The following is a 21203-nucleotide window of genomic DNA, read 5'->3' as shown; positions in this document are numbered from 1 at the left end:
TCGTAAGACACCATTTATAGCTGTTTTTGAGAATGTGTTTTATTAGATATTAGCTCATCACACTAATAATATCTACTGTGTGTAAATACACTCAGTACTAGCAAGTTTACTTTGATATATAGTCCAGTATAGTACAGTACTGTGCAAACTATAGTCAAGTCTATAATATTTGTATAGCAGTTTTCATACATGATGGCGATTCAAGGTGGTCAATATAAAATCTGAATTATAGCAAGTAAAAACTGCATCAGCTAAAACACACACACAGAAAAAAATGAATGGATAGTATTTGGTGTAGCCGACCTTTGATTTGACCTAAAATAGCACTAGTTCTCCTACGTATGCTCACACCTTTAAGCCTACATGGCAGGTATATGTCTGTAAAGTGAATTAAAATGTATATATTTCAGTTTGGGGCTGTTGGTCAGATAAAACAAGACATTTGAGGATGTCACCTTGGACTCAAGAGAAATGAGATCAACTATTTTTAAGACAAAATGAATCAAATAAGTGTCTGACTAGTGATTAATCCACAGTGGAAGTTGCTCTAATTTTGTCAGAAATATTGTCTCTTTCTCTTTTATGGATTTCACAGTGGTTTATCAAAAGTTCACAACGACCCTGACAGCCTACTGGACTCTGTTATTTCTGACAGCAAGCGAAGGCATCATTCTTTCTCCTCTAACACTCAAACGTAACAAAGCAAACAATAAAAAAAAATAAAAATAGAAACATGTGGTTCAGATCGGTCCAGATTCACAATGTGGCCTCTGCTGCGGGGACACCAAGTCCAAGTCCGCGTTACATGTGATACATTTTGAACAAATAAATACATTTAATCTGACACAGGAAGTGACATCGACACACACGCTCCTTTTGTCTGACGACCTTATCCGGAGGAAGTGAAGCTCAGACGAGGCAACTGCTTCACAGGAGGAAAAAAAAAAAAAATCTAAAAAAAAAAAAAAAAAAAAAAAAAAAAAAAAACTTAACTCGACTGCAAGAATTTGGACACATTTAGAAACTGTGTCCAAATCGACCCGGCCCACAGGAGAACCGGGGAGGGAGACGCAGTCGTCGGTACCGGTAAACGCCACTGTTCGCCATGCATTCGCTTGTTATTTCTGGTTAGATTTGCATGAGTCTGCTGCCGCCTCTCCGCCCGTTTCCACAGCCGGAAGTCTGTGAGGATGGTCTATTGGTTTTTTCTCTTCGCTTCAGTTTTTTTTTATCCTTTTTTTTTTCGCTTGTTATTATTCCCAAACAGGAGGGCACTGTAGACGCACTGTGCTCTCTGCTAACTGGGTCTTAATCAGCACGTCGGGCCCGATTAACTACAAACATGCAAAGGGGCCGAAATGGAGTCCTGCTCCAGAGCTGTGTCCTATTGTAAACATTACAGATGTCCGATTTGTTGAATTTGATACAAGTTGACGGTGTTTGGTGGGTTTTTTTTTATGCCTTTGTTGACAACATGGCTACTCACAGCTAAGTAGTTGTGCTGTAAATGCTGCAACACTGAGGTTAGCTGCTGTATGTTGGCATTGAAAAGCAGCAGTCCAGTGAAGAAGGCTGAAAATCCCATCACATAATGATGTTATAAACATCTGAGAGGCACAGTGTCCAACATGCACCTATGACTTATGTGTCCAACACAATAGCTCTTCTAACATGTATTTAAATTGTTCACTCTGTGGCTATTAGTTTGTGGTGATTTGATTAATATTTCACTGAAGTTACAGGAGGTGCACGGCTTCCTCAGTGACTGAGTGCTGCTATTGTGCATGCTGCCTCAATGTCACATTGTCATGACTTACTGGGGGCGTTTAAATAGATCGGGGCCTTGCTTAAGATTATTAGGAACACCTGTTCTTCTGCTCCCGCATATGACAAATAAAAAATGTCTGCTGTGAAGTAGACCTGCTGCACGTTGGTTTGGAAATCTGCACCACAAAAAGCCCACAGACGTGAGACAATCACATTTAAAAAAGAGAAAAGAAAATATCAGTTTTATGTAACTTATTATCAATCTATTGTCCATGTCAATATAATGTTTGTAATTTACTAATAGATTATTTTGTTCCTCTTCACCAGTCAAATAGAGACATATCCACGTGTCTGTTAACCTATAACAGTCATAATTGGAAATGTGTGCAAGGTTATGCTTCCGTGTAATTTGTGTTATTTCCTTTATTTCCAGCAGTCTGTTGTGTCAGTGTGTCATATGTCTTAGTACACACTGAATACTGGCTTTGTTGTTAACTCACTGTTGTTGCTTTTGTCTTATTGCAGAAATGATGGAGGATTCTCATTTTAATTCATCATATTTCTGGTCTCCCGTCCCGACTGTGCCAGGACAGGTAGGACTGGACAACACTTCCAAGTTTAATTAATCATCCATGAGGTTGTTGTTTTGTTTTGTGACTAGAAAAAAGTCCAAGTGTGGTTAATAAAGTGAAAAATCTCCTTACCTCTGTCAGATTGAGAATGCCGTGTTCCTGAACAAGGTGAAAGAGCAACAGGAAAAGAGTACATCCTTCTCTCCGTCACCTGCATCCCACTACCAAACAGCTCTTCTCACCATCCCCACACCTGGGGCCAAGACAGATGGAGGAGGGCAGGCGGGTAGTGCAGCACACCTCCACCCTCCTCACAGCTCTCAGAACATCACAGTTCTCCCTGTTACCTCCACGGGCATCATGACAGCAGGTGAGTCTGTTTCTGTTTGGAAAACCCTCTGGATCGTTCTCAGTTTGAGGCAGTTTTTGTTTATTTCATGATACATTCGACATAATATTTAATTAAATGTAAGTGTAGCTTGCAAGTTTAATTCTGAACCACACAACACGAAGATGTATTAAATAATGGAGTTGATGAGTAAACACTGAACTCCCCTCAACTTCATTGACAATTTTAACAACATAGACTTGGAAGAAATGCCTATTTTGAATTTGAGTTTTCAGTTTTCACACAGCCTGCAGTTTCCTTTAGTAAAGTGTGATTATTTCTCTCTTTCTCTGTCTGTATGTCTCATTCTTTGCAGCAGGTTTGGTCATTACAACTCCTCAGGGAACATTAGTCTCTCCCACCTCCTCTCAGTCATTTGTCTCTGGTCATCCAGCTACAACCATGATTGTTTCAGCCCTCCATTCTCCAGGTGAACACACACACATACACACACACACACAATGGGCCACACTATATGATATATCTTGATAGAGCTGTATACATGTCTTTATTGAATAACACTTGTTGTATTGTAAGAATATATGTGCCCAACCTACCCGACCCTAATTTCAACTTCAGTGACTGTATCCCAACTGAACCCAACATTTTCACAAATGTCAGTGCTTACTGCTAATTGTAGGCGTATGTAAGAAAGAAAAACAGAACCATTTTAAGTTACAACAGGAGAGGAAAAAAACTGAGCTGATTTAAAAATAAACATTTAATGTTGTTAAGTGATTTGGAACATTGTGGGACCTGTCCTTTTCATTAAGCACAGGCTGAAAGAAAATAAAATTAGATTTTCTTTAGTATGCCCTTAATGGTGTCTTTCAGAGTTACAAACCCATTTGAGTACCTTTCTTCAAAGCTCATATTGATCTCAGGAGGTACAAAGAAACAGAATCAGAGAACGAGCAGCAAATAATTAAATTTCTCATCCAGGCTGTGCCAGTAACTTACGTTTCTAGCTCTTATATCAAATCTAAAAATATATTCAACATGCAGGAAGTCCTGTCACATCTATTAAAATGTTAGATAGGTTTCTACTGTTTTTCTAGGAAGCAATATTCCATATTTTGTAGATATTCTTCTACTTCAACAAAAATAGCCAGGTCTTACGAAGAAGGAGCAGAGTTTTATCAAAATTCAGTGTCAGCTTTCAAAAGTCAAAACATCAGCCTGTGCTCCATTCAAGGCCTCTCTCTCCTCTTAACATGCTTTTCTCTGTGCTGTTATAGACAAAAAAGAAGGGGATGGGGCGCCTCGTGTGGTTGTGATGCCGGCACCCTCAAAACGAGGCAGAAAGAAAAGGACAACCCTGTCCAGGGTTGGTCCTCTGGGTGGACCAGGAAATGAAACACTAATAATGGCTCATCTGACACCTGGTGGCCAGGTAAGAAAATATAAATATAAGAGAGGAATACTGACGCAGTTAATAGACAGGTACTGAAAATATAGTTTTTTGTTAGGTGGCATCTTTGCAGCATCATACTGGAGACCCATATGACTTGTCAAATGAAGAAGAAGACCATGGCCCAAAAGACAGCACAAAGACATACAGGTATGGTGTTTAAAAAAAAAAACCCAAGAACAAGCAAAACCTGCTGTGCATCCCCATTTCTCCTTGGTCTAGCTGTGGAATGCAAGCACACCTGTTCCTTTATGTCGTGTTGAAATCAGCGTATAAATATTCAGCTTTCATAGACAAACTAGGCGCTGCTGGACATGAGCACTTAACACACAGAGACACCTCTTCTGAACACACCTCACTGCATGTTGTGGCAGAACATGCCTGCTTTGTAGTGGACAGTTGATTCCTTCTCTTAATGTATTTGAGATTCAAATACATCATTGCTTCAGAGTTTCTTTGCCTCTGCACACACTGGACATGAACCTGTTCTTGGCTGTCCTCTTTGTCTTTATATAGCATGGTCTTTCAGCTGTGATCTTTCAAGCACTCCTGTGTCCTACTCATCTTTTCAATTTTTATAGTATCTACGTACCTGACCTTGTCAGTTTTCACTGATTTCTCCCTTGACGTCTTTCCCTGTGTTCATGTGTCTCTTACATTTGGTTTAAACACTTTTCTGTTTCCAATGTTTTCCCTGTTATTCATTCTCTGACACATCTTAATTCCCTCCGTGGATCATTACTTTCTTTTCCTATCTCCTTACATCACCCTCCCCAAATTTAATCTTTTGCATCTACTCTCATTATCTCCTTGTCTGTATGTGTGCCCTTCTTCTTTCTTGTTCTTCCATCGTGCCCTCCCATTTCTGTGTCTCTCCGCCTGTAGGTGCCGGATGTGTGCGGCGACCTTCTTCAATAAGTCTGACATGCAGATCCACTCCAAGTCACACACAGAGGCCAAACCTCACAAGTGTCCTCACTGCGCCAAGTCATTCGCCAACTCCAGCTACCTGGCCCAGCACATCCGTATCCACAGTGGAGCCAAGCCTTACACCTGCTCCTATTGCCAGAAATCTTTCAGGCAGCTCAGTCATTTACAGCAGCACACACGGTACTGCAGACCTCCCCCCTCCGTTACCAACCCTGCACCATATTCCTTGTCCTCTTAACTCATTCTGCCAAGTCGATTTTTGAAGCCCAGCCTCTGTCTTTTTCTGCCTCCTGGGGAAGACAGTGGCATGGTGTGCAGATGCATATTACACTGCCGTGTTGATGTTGGCTCGCATGCTACCATTTTCATCCAGAAGTGACCTTTTCAGAAAATTTAAATTCAGATTGGACCTTTTAAGTTGGACTTTGTCCATAAGAGGATTATCCATAATTTATACATTAATCAGAATGGCCATTTAAAATGCATGAAGCTATGTTATATTATTGATACAATGAGAATATCTGACTTTGTGTGTGTGTGTGTGCGCAATTCTTGCTTCCCTGCATACTGTTTGTACTACATCATCTTTTCCTGCTTTAAATGTTCTTACGTCTGCATGTTCTGTCATTTCTTCTGCCAGTACTCTCACAGAAACACACACATACACATTTAGAAATACACGTTGAAATTAAGGTAGACTTTAGTTCCATTTTGCTTCCCCATTTAACTCATTGTGTTATTGTATTGCTTCTCACTTTCTCCATTTTATGGTGATGCATTATAGAAATCCTTCGCTACCATGCTCTGCTTTCATTATATTGCTGTTTGTTTGTTTTTTTTTCTTGCCCTCAAACCAATTCAGATTCTCTTCTGGAAGCATATTGATCTGAACAAACAAATTACAGTTATCAGGTTACACTATTTATATATTTTTTTTTCTAAATATATTTTAATAGGAATAATATTTAAATTCAAAACATCTTATTCAGATTGTCAAGTTGACTAAAACTTAATTAAATTAGTTGGATGTTGATGTTATCATGTGCAGTTTAAAAGAACACTGTAAATTGCAATTGGCACATCCTTACTACAGCAGATACTGCTGGTTTTTGTTAAAAGTTTCCAAATATTTTGTAGCTCCATCCTTTACTTGTCTGCAAAATCTTTGTTTTTTGTTTTGATACATTTACAGATGTATTATGTCAAGTATACTATCGTAGTGTTGCACTCTACAACCCAATTTCCCTTTCTCTTTTACCCTCCTATCTGTTCTCATCAGGAATCACACAGAGTCAAAGCCTCACAAGTGTCCCCATTGTACCAAGTCATTTGCCAACTCTAGCTACCTTGCTCAACATGTGCGCATCCACACTGGAGTGAAACCCTACACCTGCTCCTACTGCAATAAGTGTTTCAGACAGCTCAGTCACCTCCAGCAACACAACAGGTAAGTGAATCACTGAGCTTGGGTTTCTCATCTGCTTCAGGTCAGGTAAGATCAGCATGAAAGTGATAGGAGTGCGTGCACGTACATGTATGTGTTTGCTTGTGTTTTTATGCAGGATTCACACTGGAGATCGACCATACAAGTGCAACCATCCAGGCTGTGAGAAGTCCTTCACACAACTCTCAAATTTACAGGTGTGAAAGAATTTAGTTCTCCTCTCAAACATTACATGTCATGTGTGTGTGTGTGTTATTACTTGTACTATAGAACACCTCACTGTACCTTGACACTTTCTTTTGCATTTTTCCCTCCCAATAAACATTTTTCCCCAGTCCCATCGACGTCAACACAACAAGGACAAGCCCTACAAGTGCACCAACTGCAATAAAGGATACATAGATGCAGCAAGCCTGGAGGTGCACATGTCCACTCACACTGTCAAACACGCCAGGATTTACTCGTGTGGTCTCTGCAACCGCACTTACACCTCAGTAAGACAAATGTCCATTTCTGAAGAGCATTTCTACATGAAACACTGTGAATCGCCTCACTGGCATCAGACACCTGGCAGCTACTTTACACCGTGTAGTCATGTGTCCACTGTTTCTCCTCTACCTATCCTCCCTTCATCTCAGGAGACGTATCTGGTGAAACACATGGAGAAACACAACCCAGACCAGCTGACTACACCGGCAGTCATAGCAGCACAGGCAGCGCAACAGAATCAGAACCAAAGCCAGGCCCAGGGCCAGGCTGGAGCTCAGAGCCTTGTAGAGAGTGCAGATGGAGGATCGAGTCGAGCTGGGGGAGCTGGGAGCAGAGGAGCAGGCAGAGGCCAGCAAGGACAGAGCCAGAGCAACTACCCCCAAACAGAAACCATCTCTTGTCCATTTGACCTGCACCAGTATAAGACAGTGTCTACAAGTGACATCCAATACAAACCAGTTAGTGTGGCTGACATTACTTCCCACAAGGACCTCTGTCTCACTGTGTCAGCATCCACCATTCAAGTGGAGCACCTCAACTCTTAGAGGTGATAGAAGTTAAGAGTGTGTGTGGGGGGGGGGGGTACGGAAATTAGAATTGATTCAAGAAGTGGAGGAAGGAAAGTTGAAAGATACAAGCAATACTAAGATGATTGAAGAACTCTGGAACTCTTAACTGTGCCTAAATGATGGTTTGAGGTAGACGGGACAAATGATGAGGTGACACAGTACACAAAATATTATGAAAAAAAAATGTTTTTTATGAGTTTGTCCTTTTATTCTTTCTGCCTTGTTTGATTTGTTTTCCTTTCCCTTACTGTAGCAATCCTGTCTAAGTAAAACGTGCATATAAACGGTGCAAAAAGCATGTTTGTTTCAGTCCATCACAGTGATGGTTTTATGAAAGGAAGAGAGTCAAAAACACAGTGCTTCTGTTTATTGCTGTTTCATCACCTCCTGCTCTTCCTTACACATGCAGCTTTGGCCATAGCGATTCATGGTCTCTCTATTGATGGGAATTGTAGTTAACTATGAAGGTAATTTTTTATACTTTCATACAGAGACTTTCAGTTTTTACTCAGTGTTATTACCTCTACTATGTTGTAAAATGACATGCCTGTGATTCATTCTTTTTTACCTTAAAAAAGGTTCATTCCTTTTCAGGAAAGAAAAAAAATCAATCGATTATAAATAGATATTCTACCAGTTTATAAAGAATGATTGTGTGTTTAAAAAGGATGTGTTAATCCATATAACTTACAGAAATCCATTCACAGGCCTTCACATTGACCTTTGATGGAGTGATGAGCCAATTCATATTTCATGTAATCCTATTGTACTGCTCTGTGTGTATGTTTTAAGAATAACGTAATCAAAATGTGTACTTGCCATTATACCTTCATGATAAGAACATTTATAATTTCTTTACAGACATATTTACACATATGAATTTTTTTTTGACTTATAATACAATAAACCTTTTTAAATGTTCCACGCTGTCATTTTTTTCTCTCTTTCAGTGTTGTGCCACCTTTATTTCCATTTATAAACACATGGACACAGTCAATGTTACCTATTCTGTTGTATTTATTTCAATTCTGCTTTATTAACCTGTGTGTTTTATGTGTTGTTTAACCTAGATTGAAAGACCTAATCAGAGAGAGGGGGATGCAAATTTGCTTCAGCTTGATGCCTTATTATTATTATTATTATTATATCACATCTGTTTTCATATGTGTGCATTTATCTGCATGGTCCCTGTTAAATAAAAGTTATTTACCTATGTCACAATGGGGTTGAAGGGGTATTAACTATGTTAGCAACATAAAAAATTAAATATGCTGACTAGATCCTCCACTAATTGATTAATTGTCGTGGTGCCTATGACAACTTCCCCAAAACGATGTATTCAACTATTTCATGAAACGAATTTTTTGTTAAAAGCTAATACGATTATATTTGATTTAAAAAAAAAGAGAAAACACCATGCTGCTTGTGTGATGTATGCTGGTTTTAATGACTGTTAATCAAATATTATCATGCAGGAATAGTTTTTATTTTAAACATGTTTGCTACTGGAATGTGCTAATATGTGAGGCGTTTATACAAGTGGACTGTACCATTAATGAGCACGGGGTTTACGGCCATTTGGGCTCACATTTTTATACGACAGCGATATAACGATCGGTGTAATCGCTATACTGCGTAGTCGTTACATGGTAATTTAAAGAAAAGCCAAACGATTTTACATTGTTTAGTCTGCAAAAATAAGAAAATTGGTTTCGCCCATCATCCTCCGCAGTCTGCAGTGGATATGGCGTCACTGAAAAGTGTAGGAGTCGAGAAACTTCATCCATGTAAATAACGTCAATAAGAAAGCTGTGCGACAAGCTGTAGGTAGCAAAACACAGTTCAAAGACTCTATATTAACCAGCATTTATTTTAAATATGCCCCGGAAAAAGCCATTTAGCAACAAACAAAAGAAGAAACAGCTGCAAGTCAAACGGGAGCGAAAGAGAGGTAACTACAGCTCGTAGCGATGCCAAGCTAGCGTTAGCAGTTAGCTAGCTAACGGTCTGTGCTTCACAGCTAAATGTAGTTTGGTTACTATCAAACTAGATTATCTGTGGGTCTGTGTTGTATTAAATACTGTTTTATTAAATACTAGAACACTTGTATAGCCTATGGCCATATTCTCTATCCATGCTAGTGTAATAATAGACAGTATGATATGACTTACCTTTGAACTTGACGGCTGCACAACAGAATATGACATGTTTGCTTGTTTTTGCAAAAATATTTATAATCGTATGATTTTTAGACCCTTAATATTATTAGGTGTAGTGTAAAATTAAAAGAGAATGTGGGCTATGTATTGTCACCTATAGGCTGTCAGCTGAATTGGCTTAAAGGTTTCCATGTGCTTAATGTACTGTACAGTATATTAAGCGGTATTCAAGTTGTGACAATCCGTCTTTTATTCCTAAATCAAGTCAACAGTCTGAGGCTGTTGAAATGGTTTAATTGTCACAATATTCAGAAAAATAGTAGAATTGTATTTAATTTTACTCATTTAATGTAGACCTAAGCCTGCTTAAGGATTCAAATATATATATATATATATAGTATACATCATCGCAGTTTGATTTACTTGTTACATTCTGTACTGAAAGATGTTTAACTTAAACTTGTCAGCATGTATCCTTGTAAAATGGTCACATTTCTTCTGGCATATGGATGTGGTTGAGGACACCTGATAATAAAAAATTTTAACATCAAAAACTACATCTATATAATATCTGTGGATTCAAGCTTACTGGAGTGTCTTTTATGCTTGTGTCTGACTGTGAACTCTGACCTCTGACTTGAAGGTGACACAGGTTCTGGGCCAAGCAGCCGTAATGCCAGTGTGGAGCGAGGAGGAGAGCGACAGTCTGATACCTCAGACAGTGAGACCACTGATGTTAGAAAAATAAACCAGCAACCCTTCAACAGAGAAGGTAGATATGATCCCAACAGGTGAGTTGACCGTATCATTACTAAAACTCACTTTGGCTCGCTATAGGTAAAAATTAAAATAAAAGATTTTGCTGAAATAAATATAGATTTTTTTTTAATTGGTTCTTCGATTGAGTTAACAAAAAAAAGGCTAACTGATTGGAGCAATATGTCAGATTATCTAGATAAGATAAGAGGCCTGGTTAACACTTTATTTGAGTACCTTTACTTTATTCAAAATGACCTTGATTACTTGAACTTAATATTTGTGCATGGGCATTGGTCTATCCTAAAACTCAACAGATTTTATTGAAATAAAACTATGTAATCAAATTCTATATTTAATAACTTTTAAGGTGCAGTGACTTACAGTTTGAGAAAGTAGCCTTATTACACCCATCATACATACACCCATACCTTTTGTCAGGTTCCGTTTGCACTATGAGAAAGAGAGTAAAGAGGACGTGGAAAAGAGGAAGAAGATGGCCAGGGAGAAGGTACTGCAGCCAGTCTCAGACAAAGAACTGGAAGTTGACATCAATGACATCTATCCCTCAGAGAAAGGTCTGGTTGTTTTTTAATGCTGTTCACGTGATGTTCTGAAAATAAGCCAAACAGAAGAGCAGAGTAGGTTGATGTAGTGCTTGATATGCTGAAACTTCATTATATTACATGGCTAGGTCTTGGTTTCCCACGTCGGCCATCCTGGAATTATGAGATGACGCGGGAAAGCCTACTGAGGAAAGAGGAGAAGTCGTACCGAGAGTACCTGGATGACTTGCACTCCAGAAACCCACCTGGCACCCTTAGCCACTTTGAGCACAATCTTGAGGTAAGACACTTAACAGCATGTTAGACTTCTAAGAGGATTTTGACTGTCAAAGTGCCAATGCTGGACTCTGAAGAATCTAATAATCATGGAGCCGGTTAAAGAATTTAATTTCCAACAAACTTGATGGATTGCTACATCCATATCGATTGAAAGAGCTTAATGTTTTTGTTTTACAGGTTTCAACATAATTGCAGTGACCTAGAAAATCTGACAAATTTAAAATCTTCTAATCTAAATGTAGATTATTGGAAACATAGCCTTTGTCAAAATTGTATTTAATCACCCAGCCAGGGCTGCAATACTAGTTAGTTCTCACAGGTTTTCTGCTAAGTCAGGATCAAGCAATTTATTGCAGTTCATCACTGTAATGGACACACCTACTTATGACCGTCTCTGGCTTCAGTATTATTATTATTTTTCATCTGAGACTAGTAGGTTTAGCATGCAGCCATAGAACTATTTCTGTTAAACGAGAACCATATATTTGTTGACATATATTTTCAGACTGATTATGTAAATTAGTGCAGTAAACCAGTGATTTACGAGCAAAATTCCTGTGCAAAAAGAGTTGCTTGTAAACTGATGACTACCCATGAATGTTCTTTCCCTCATTTCAAAGATTAGAACTGTTGAGGCTATTATCCAGTCATGAAGAGGGCTGTGCAATGTGACTAAAATCTCATTACCCCAATACAGGCCATTTCATATCCAGATAAAACTATAGATATAGCACTATAGAGAGCACTTTTATGTAAATTCAACAAACAAATAGTTTATATAAAATCACCACATGGAAAGGCCTGTTTCTTATTACATACTCAATTAAATACTCAACGCCTAAAACGTACTTGCTCGTGGTGTTTGTTTTGAGCACTCAGCTGTACTTTTGTGGATCTCATCTGTAGACTCTCTCTGTGCCCTGTGACATTATGCTCGCGTAGGTGGTAAAAGAGGTTAGTGGCAAAATTGCAATTGCAAATTATGCCCCCACAAAAGACTCAAACACAGCTAACCTTTTTTACCACCTACTAAAAGTCTGACTTGGACCAGAAAACTGTACTTTGCAAATTATGCCCTCACAAAAGAGTCAAAGTACATTTTTTGTCCAAGTCAGAGTTTTTATACTCAAACGACATCCACAGAACAGAAGTCCCCCCCGGTTCAGGTACAAACTCCTGGTTTTGTCTTAGCTGATCAGAGATCTTTTCCTGTTCAAATTTACCCTACTTTTGGTCACATTCTCTCCCCTCCATGTTGGTTTGTGTTGCCTTCATGCTGATTTGAATAGATGACTGTATCTGGCATTTTGCACCATCAAATCTTACATGTTGTGTAATTTCCCAACCTGTGAACATGGTAACAGTTTTTCAAAATCAGAAGCCCTGCAGATTGTTTAATTTCAGAGCGTGGGCTGACTACAGGAAGGACATCACAGCTGAAGCAGAGCTGGAGCAGCTGGTGCTGTAATAAGTGTCTCTTAGTAATCTAGAGATGATAGCTTTCTAAGTGGAGCAAAAAATCCAAAGGATGTAAAAAAAATAATATGCACTGTATATAAATAAGTTGCTTGTTTGAAGAGGTTGCATTGCCTGTGTGACAGGATCATATTTTTATAGTATCAAAATTGAGCATTACATTACAATACACAATAAAAAATATTAGCTTTTCTGTTCTTTTGTAATAAACTATAATGCTGAGTAAGAACAGAAGGTTTTTTTTGTGTACAATATTAAACTTAACTGTACTTCCCACTTCCTTTTTCTTTTCTAGACATGGAGGCAGTTATGGAGAGTGTTGGAGATGTCCGATGTCATTCTGCTCATTGTGGATATCAGGCACCCGGTATGTGATGAAGCCTGCTGGATGAATTAGGCCACTAGATGGAGATACAATCAAGCTAAGGCTCAATAAATCATATGGTGTTTTATTTATCCGTTTATATACTTGACACTTTTTAACAATTGTCATATTTTTGGAGGGAGTTAATCATCAACAATTTGTCACAATACAATACAATTATTAAAATTAATCTTACAATTAGCAATTTAGCAATGTTGTGCATTATTTCACATCAACCATTTGTTTATCTTTTCTCTTTTAATCTTATATTTTGAAGTAAGGAGTAACAGTTGCATTCAGTTTTCTGGTCTGTTCAAGATTGCTGTGATATGTTGCTCATTATGTGATTTCAAGTTAAAGTGAATCCAGTTCTTTGAATCTAATTATAAGATGCCTCATTCTGACACAGTTTTCCTTTCATTTTACATGTACTTTATGTGATTGGAATTTTACACGCCATATTTATAGTTTCCAGCTTTAATGCAAAGTTAAAAACAGCGCAACTCCTCTTGAGCCCTATTAATAATGATATGATCTACTGGTTTATTTTTTAATAGGTCATAATTTCTATTTTAACAAGTATGTCCTTGTGTAAACCATCTAGGTCCTGCAGTTCCCTCCAGCCCTTTACCAGTATATCACAGGAGATCTGCAAAAGCAGGTGATCCTGGTGTTAAACAAAGCTGACCTATGTCCTCCTCCAGTGGTGATTGCCTGGAAACACTACTTGACCTCTCAGTTCCCCCACCTGCAAATAGTCTGCTTCACCTCCCATCCTGGACAGCCATACAGCACAGGTGAGGAGAGGGGAGAACTGGGAAACTGTTGGCACTGGGAGAGGACTGAGTGAAATACATAAAATATGCAATCAGAGAAATATGGAAATCTACCTGCCGCTGAACTTTATTCAGCTCAGTATCTCTTTAATAATCAGATGTGCTATAATAGTGTGGAGTGCATGTAACCACAGTGTCCCTGTCTGTGGGGTTATAGTGCTTCAGAAGAAGAGAATGAGAAGGAAGGGTGACTGGAGTAAGGCAGGAGGTCCTATAGATATCCTGAAGGCTTGTCAGGAGATCACAGCAGGAAAAGGTGAGTGTCTCTTCTTCATCTAGCACCTTAACTAGGGCTGTGACATATTATATGACCCATGATATATCATAATATTTAATTCCCATGATAAGACTTGGTCTTGGACAAACACAACAAGCATGGTGAAAGGCCAAGCCAAAAGAAACAATGCTAAGCCAAGCTGTTGACAAGAATGCATTAAATCGAGTGATTAACAAAATGGATCAGAGATACAGCTGTAAAGAAAATATCCCACACATTCTATAGTTCCTATTTATTTAATGTATTTTATTAGTTCTCAATGTTAAGAGTTATTAGTTTATTTAGTTATAGTATAAGTATATAGTAGTAGTATAGTATCTTTTTTGCTCAGCTCTAAAGACTGTATGCTGATATGACATGTGGACAAAAAATATTGTTAAAGTGTATTATCCTCACTTATATTGTTTCCTCAAAAATGAGGAATGAGGAGTGGCACAGGCATTATGCTGGCCACACGACTTCTTACACCTTTACATTTGTGTTACCTTTTCTTTCTCCACAGTTGACCTAACCAGCTGGGAGCAGAAGATCCAGAGAGATGCAGCCGCAGAGAGAGTTGATGGGGAGAGGGCAGAAGAAGGAGCGGATTCAGTGCTGATGGAGCATCAGAGTGACAGTGCTATGGAGATGAGCAGTCCATCACAGGAACTCTACAAAGATGGAGTTCTCACATTGGGGTGTATAGGTATATTGCATCTGTTTTTACAGACCTCTGTGAATAAACTCAAGAGGGTTCTTAAAAAAGACTCAGCTGGGATATCTCACTTTAGTTATTGGCAGTTTTTGGTCTAGACAAGGTTGTCTAGACCAAAGTCTATAATGTCTATAATGTTGCATACTAAGCACTGATGATGCCCTTTTTTTTCTTCTTCAGGCTTTCCAAATGTTGGTAAATCATCTGTAATAAACAGTCTGGTGGGGAGGAAGGTGGTTAGCGTGTCTCGAACCCCAGGTCACACCAAATACTTCCAGACCTACTACCTCACCCCGACAGTCAAACTCTGCGACTGCCCTGGGCTGGTCTTTCCCTCTCGTGTCAATAAACAGTTACAGGTACAAATGCACTTTTGTGTACTTGAAAGCCGATGCAGCTTGTTCAGTACAAACTTCACAGTGTTGCACAGCACATTACTGCACCAGCTGGGAAAATGGATTATTGATTTTATACATTCAGACTTGTCTTTGAATGTTTCTTTATGAATTTCAGGGCTGTGTGGGACGGCTGCTCAACATTTCATTTTTGAAAACTATTTGGCATTATCAAACATAATTAATTTGTTCTTTTTTTATTGATATTGTCCTTTCTTGTCCTATCTTGTACCTTTGCCCTTGTTTTTATGATCTATAGATTCTGGCAGGCATCTACCCAGTTTCTCAGCTGCAGGAGCCCTACAGCTCAGTTGGTTATCTGTGCGAGAGGACCCCCTTTCTCTCAGTACTGAAGCTTAAACATCCCAGTTTACTGGAGAATGAATCTCAGCAAGGAAACCAGGGGTCTGTAGAGCTCAGCTGGACCGCATGGGATGTTTGTGAGGGTAAGCTGTTTCTGATTCTTAGTGGCAAGTATCTGTTCTCATTTTTAAATGTTGTAAATATTAAGGTTTGGCCAGACAGACGCTACTTATTGGTAGTTGTCAGCATTAAGGCTTTTCCTTTATTTGTGGCTATAGCATGATGTGTTATGCTGCCACCAACACCTCTCTTCCTGCTCTCTTTGTTTTCTTTAGCGTGGGCAGAGAGGAGAGGATATAAAACAGCAAAAGCAGCTCGCAATGATGTTTACCGTGCAGCTAATAGTCTGCTGCGGCTGGCAATCGACGGCAGATTGTGTCTCTGCCTCAGACCACCTGGCTACAGCTGCCTGAGAGGTAAGAGGCTCTTCTGTGACTCATCATTTTAGCTTCAAGTGAATTTTAAAAAGTTGACAGCAGGTGAGTAGAATCAATTTATTTTGGGGATTATTTATGGTCTGCAGAGCATTGGGAAAACCACCCAGACCTGCCAGAGGTTATGGCTCTACAAGGAAGAACAACTGAGGAGGAAAGGGCAGGAGAGGGGGACGATGAGGATGATGGAGAGTCGAGTACTGAGCCAGAAGAAGAGAGAGACCGGGATGCAGACGATGATGAGGATGGAGATGATGAAGATGAGGGCTTTGGACATCCAAGACGCAAGGACGACAAGCCCTCTGGCTTCACAGTCAACATGTACAATGTCCTCCGGGAAAACGAGTGTGAGTGATAATAGAGGGAAAGATGAAAAGGAAGAAATGCGTTTTTTTCTCCTCCCTGAATTTTTCCTGTCTAACCCAGTGCCCCTTTTCATTCCTTATTTTTTCCTCTAAACCTGCATTCCTTCTTAGTTTTTTTTCTTGCGTGTCCATTTATGTCATTATCTCCCCTATATATTAACACAATCTCCTGTAATTCATTCATTTACCCGGTTTCCTTCTCCCTACAACGCACAGAGCATATTCATGTATTCATGCCATGCCTCTGCTCTGCTTGTTCTTGAGTGTTGCTTCTACGAATGGTTTGGTTTGATTTAATCTTTGCTTTTTGCATGTAGTTATCAGAGACAAATGAACAAATTCCCTTGGCCTGGAATAAATCAACTGACAGGTTTTCAATCTCTTTACTGATAAGTGACCTCATGGCTGTGATGCCAAAGTTTAGCAAAGGAGGAACAATAAATGAGATGCACTGGTGATATGATGTCATTCACTGGAGCAACCACTTGGCTCTCAGAGCAGCTGGAGATTTAAGACCACAACTCTAAATCTTCTTTATAGAACATACTATGTCTCAACTTTGGTTAATGGGTGTGGGGTGAGATACAGGAGATTAAAGCCAACAATTCATACAGTTTTGCATTTACCAGCTCGGTTAGAAGTTCATTTCCCTGAACTTGATTCTTGTTGATTTAGATTAAACTGAATCTGAGAGTGATGTTTTATTTGGTGTGGTTCTGCACAGTCTGCGGGAAGTTTGAGAATTTCTTTTTGGGATGGGACATAGTTCTTGAATCCTGTATTGCTGGACAAGACTGTTTCAGGAATTTAACCTGTAGTGTTTTAACTACTACAAAAAATATCCATAGAAGCTGATGTAGATTTACAGTGTTGAGTACAGGATTTGGCCACACAATTAGCAGGTATATATACTAACAGCAGTGCAGTGGGACATTCTTGTGAGTTATAGGAGAAGATTGGCACCACTCTTCAACAAAGGCCAGTTAGCATAGCATAGTTGTACAACTTTGCTCGTCTGGCTTTGTTCAAAGGCAGCAAACACTGCCTACCTGCTCCTCTAAACTCTACAGCTTGTCAGAGCTTGTTTATTTGTACAACAAAACTGCAGCTAAACAACACGAGCAGCGACTTCTTGGACTGTTGTCACAGAATCTGGTCAAGAAGAAATTAGCCAGAAAATTTTTCTGGAAACCCACAGTGTGTGATTTTTACACAGCTTTCTGTTGCCTCATAACTGAACCAGGCTAGTTCTGTGCCCTCAGTCTTACTTAGCGACACTAAGCTAACTGGTTGTTTCTTTTGGAGAGCAGTGTCAATATTCTCATCTATGTCTTGCCAAGAAATATTCACCCAAATGTCAAGCTGTTCATTCATCAACACATTAAGAGAAATGGGCCACTACAGCTGTTCTTTATTATAAATAACATTAGACACTCCATCTTTGCTTGGTTGTTGGTTCTATGAATCCTGTAATGCTGTTAAACACCTTGCTGCAGATATTCATCAATCAACAGTTTTTTCAGAGTTTATCTTGAAAAACTGACATTTTTGCTTTGGACCAGTCTCCCTGTTCTTCTCTCTGATGAGTGACAACCTGCTACAATCCTGAGTGCTGTATTAATTGTGTGCTGTTGTTTTGCCTCAGTCATTGCTCTGAGGGGGGCTCTACAGCACAGTGCTGTGTTACCATGTAATACATCACACTGCAGCCACATGCACTTTCTACCATTGGTACAATGTAAAGCAAATACTCAACACTACCATGCTACCAGACTTTTGGTTGTGTTAATATGGGTTTTTGTGTTTTTTGACATATTTAAACTGGTGGCAACTGGAGAGTGTGATATGAAGGTTTGAGGTGTGTTCAGGCTATTTGCTGCATTCCTCATTTCATTCCTAGTATGCCTAAAGATGAACTGGACTGCTTTCTGGAATAAAAGAAAAATAATCCTATAAACTATTTGGAGTTTGTGACTGTGTTTTTATTTTGTTTCAAGATACGTTCTCTCGTGTAGGAAAATACTCGTAAATTATCCAATATTTTATCAAGAAAAGATCTTTCAGATAATCTCTAAAAAGGAACTCAATTAAAGTGTTACCAGCAAATTTCCTTGAAAAGTTTTGGCAAAACCTTAGAGGAGATTTGTTATCAGTGATTGTAAAGCTTTGATATGTTTTATGAGCTTGTCTGACTAATTACACTTGGTAGAATGCCTGAATGTCAAATAGACGTACACATGGATATATTAGTGCTGTATAGTTAAAGTTTTCTTGTAATTACTGAAGGGACTTCCTTTTATGAGTCCCAAAAACAGATGATTAGTGATGATATTTTGTAGTGCTAATGATCAGCATCTCTGCTCATATCTCATTAAAAGTCCTCCTAAAATGCATTTCCAGATGGGTGATATTTGAAGCATATAACATTTGATAAAATAAGAAGTACCCAACCACTAATCTACATTAGAAATAATTTAAGTAATTAGCGCGCTTAAACTCTCATGGTTTATTTATTTGTAAACTGTGCTGTTTAATTACATGTTAAACTAATGCAAAGTAGTTGTGATTATGGAAACTCGGTTATTTGCTTTGTGATGACCCCATGTGAACAGCATAAATGCATTGTGAGCCCGACTCCATCCCAACTTGGTAGGAGGTAAAATATTAGAAACTATTAGTTGCTGCAGTGCCAGTATAAATCAAGTTGAAAGAAACTATTTGAAGAATCCCATTCTTCAACATAACAAATCCTTGAAAATTACAGTATGTGATTTATTTGTCCTCTTAGGAGACATCTGATCCCTGAAGAGCAAAGATGAAAAACAACAATCTTGAAAATCTGCTGCAGTGGAAGCATCTTGTTATGAGTCTGCTTTTATTATAATTGTGTTTGTTTATCAAAACACTTCAGATTTTCAATTTCATTCCACTGTGTCTTACATGAGTACATCGAATAACACAGGAAATGCTTGGGAAGAAGAGAGTGGCTTAGACAATAAAAACATAACTGAGCGTTTGTCCACTGTGCCACTGCTTTTATTAACTGTGAAAAATGTGGAATAAATCATCAACTCTCCCAGTTTGTAATAAAACAATTTCCATAGTCGTCTATTAAAAATTTGAAATATATCCCTGAGATTTATGCCCCATTCGAGTACCATTTGTTACTGTCAGGAGGTGATTTTACTGACAGCTTTTGTCAAATCATTCACGCTTTTGACGCCCATCGAATCCTCTTGTCAGAGTAAATCTAGCTGCCGCTATTATCTCATTATGTTTATCATGACCCATTGGGCACCACTCACGAGCAAGCTGAGACGGTATGATGATAATCACCGTTGAGAACTGCCATAATCATTATTTACGGGATAGAAGTGGGTGGAAATCCCCTCATTAAGCATAATTTGCATTCTGTGCCAACTTGTATGGTAGATGAGATGCTATTTGCTGACTAGATACACTCTGAAGAGGGAAGAGAGGAATCATCTGGAACTGTTTCCGATTCAAAGTTGCAGCCATGATCTGCTTAATTTCCCCAGCTAGAACTCCAGCTATGTCGTGACCCTCAAACCTGTATGGCAGTAATTACAGCCAGACAAAGACCCCAGATTTACTGGAGCATGACACCATAAAACTCAAAACTGTTAATTAAATTCTGATGTGTTAAATGTCTCTGCTGCCAGTATTGGTCACGCCAGCCGTGCCCATGTGGTTTGAATTTGATCTTTTAGCTTTTTTTTCAGGGTCGGAGAACTTTCTCATGACGCACTCAGGTTGTTGTGGGGACACCTGGCCTGTTCCCACCTTCCTCTCTGCCTCTCCCATTCATGCTCCCCACTTCACCCTAAAGTGTTTAAAACCCACGAGTAATACATTGCATCATATGAGAGCTGGAGCAAAAGCAGAGCAAAAAACCAAAACACATTAACCTTTTTATATGGTCCCCCGGGTGCTGCAGAAACACACATGCACAGGTGACATATTGATGCAATTGAAAGTTGTAAAAAGCTGTCAAGATGAGGAAGAACAACAATAGCCACAAATGTCCCAGTTGGCTTTATAGAAACAACCAAACTGAAGTAAGTCTCATTATACTAAGTTATAGTTCTATATCTCCGCTGGCAGCTTCACTGATGTGGTCACTAGAGGGCTATCAAGGCCTGTATTAGTATGAGTCCTGCTGCAGTTAATAGTCAGGTGCACTGAGCAGATTGTGCACAGACTTCTCATTTGCGGTGTTAAAAGTGGGTATGTGAATTATGTGTTACGTGATATTACAGCCTTGTTCGGCTTTATCGCCTTAAGGTGTGTCACCAACTGTTCTGTGGGTACATGCAGAAACAGTGGAGGTTACTCCTGTTAGACAGTTTCCACTGTCCCTGCACTTTAGAGATACAGTACTGTAGGTGAAGTTGCTACAGATAGTCTTCTGCTGGTATGTTAGCAGAGCCACACACACATTTTGCTTATATACAGAGACCTCACACACACACATACACACTGATTTACAGCTCGGGCAGTTGTTCCCTAGTCGGCATCCTTGTTCTCCAGCAGCTCTGTGGGGGGTGGCGAGGCCTTAGTATCCTCCTTTGCTTCTTCTCTCACTGGTTTCTCCATATTTAATCAAGTGCTGTAAGTACAGTTTTGAATATAGATTTACTTAAATTAA

At 39.1% G+C, this 21203-nt stretch overlaps 2 protein-coding genes across 5 annotated transcripts; both read left to right on the top strand.

Annotated features, from left to right (window-relative positions):
* Positions 1-552: 552 nt before the first annotated feature.
* On the top strand, positions 553-8492 carry znf384b (zinc finger protein 384 b). Of its 4 annotated transcripts, none has more exons than XM_026370547.2 (11): positions 608-1086; positions 2293-2360; positions 2481-2709; positions 3047-3157; positions 3966-4120; positions 4197-4288; positions 5024-5248; positions 6348-6515; positions 6631-6709; positions 6848-7006; positions 7151-8492. In XM_026370547.2, exons 2-11 carry the CDS (start codon positions 2295-2297, stop codon positions 7544-7546), a joined length of 1680 nt encoding a protein of 559 aa, XP_026226332.1. In that variant the 5' UTR covers positions 608-1086; positions 2293-2294; the 3' UTR covers positions 7547-8492. The 4 variants fall into 4 exon arrangements, with proteins under 4 accessions (XP_026226330.1, XP_026226332.1, XP_026226331.1 ...); XM_026370546.2 differs by having other exon boundaries at positions 615-1086; positions 3044-3157; XM_026370545.2 differs by having other exon boundaries at positions 553-1086; positions 3044-3157; positions 6848-8492.
* Positions 8493-9309: 817 nt separating this feature from the next.
* On the top strand, positions 9310-18494 carry gnl1 (guanine nucleotide binding protein-like 1). The gene is made up of 12 exons (XM_026370544.1): positions 9310-9521; positions 10373-10520; positions 10927-11063; positions 11180-11331; positions 13102-13173; positions 13775-13967; positions 14164-14262; positions 14786-14968; positions 15158-15336; positions 15632-15818; positions 16011-16151; positions 16259-18494. Exons 1-12 carry the CDS (start codon positions 9449-9451, stop codon positions 16522-16524), a joined length of 1830 nt encoding a protein of 609 aa, XP_026226329.1. The 5' UTR covers positions 9310-9448; the 3' UTR covers positions 16525-18494.
* The last annotated feature ends 2709 nt before the right edge of the window (positions 18495-21203 follow it).

Source organism: Anabas testudineus, chromosome 16, assembly GCF_900324465.2.
Source record: "Anabas testudineus chromosome 16, fAnaTes1.2, whole genome shotgun sequence".
Taxonomy (NCBI): domain Eukaryota; kingdom Metazoa; phylum Chordata; class Actinopteri; order Anabantiformes; family Anabantidae; genus Anabas; species Anabas testudineus.
The sequence above is the reverse complement of the archived record's forward strand: the minus strand, read 5'-3'. Positions and strand labels throughout refer to the sequence as shown.

Excerpts from the sequence above, each read along its gene's own strand:
- znf384b (XM_026370545.2), top strand. The coding sequence starts at position 2,295 with ATGATGGAGGATTCTCATTTTAATTCATCATATTTCTGGTCTCCCGTC. Across the intron at positions 2,361-2,480 it reads TCCCGACTGTGCCAGGACAG|ATTGAGAATGCCGTGTTCCT; the intron begins GTAGGACTGGAC and ends TACCTCTGTCAG. Across the intron at positions 5,249-6,347 it reads CATTTACAGCAGCACACACG|GAATCACACAGAGTCAAAGC; the intron begins GTACTGCAGACC and ends TGTTCTCATCAG.
- gnl1 (XM_026370544.1), top strand. The coding sequence starts at position 9,449 with ATGCCCCGGAAAAAGCCATTTAGCAACAAACAAAAGAAGAAACAGCTG. Across the intron at positions 14,263-14,785 it reads GGAGATCACAGCAGGAAAAG|TTGACCTAACCAGCTGGGAG; the intron begins GTGAGTGTCTCT and ends CTTTCTCCACAG. Across the intron at positions 15,819-16,010 it reads CGCATGGGATGTTTGTGAGG|CGTGGGCAGAGAGGAGAGGA; the intron begins GTAAGCTGTTTC and ends TGTTTTCTTTAG.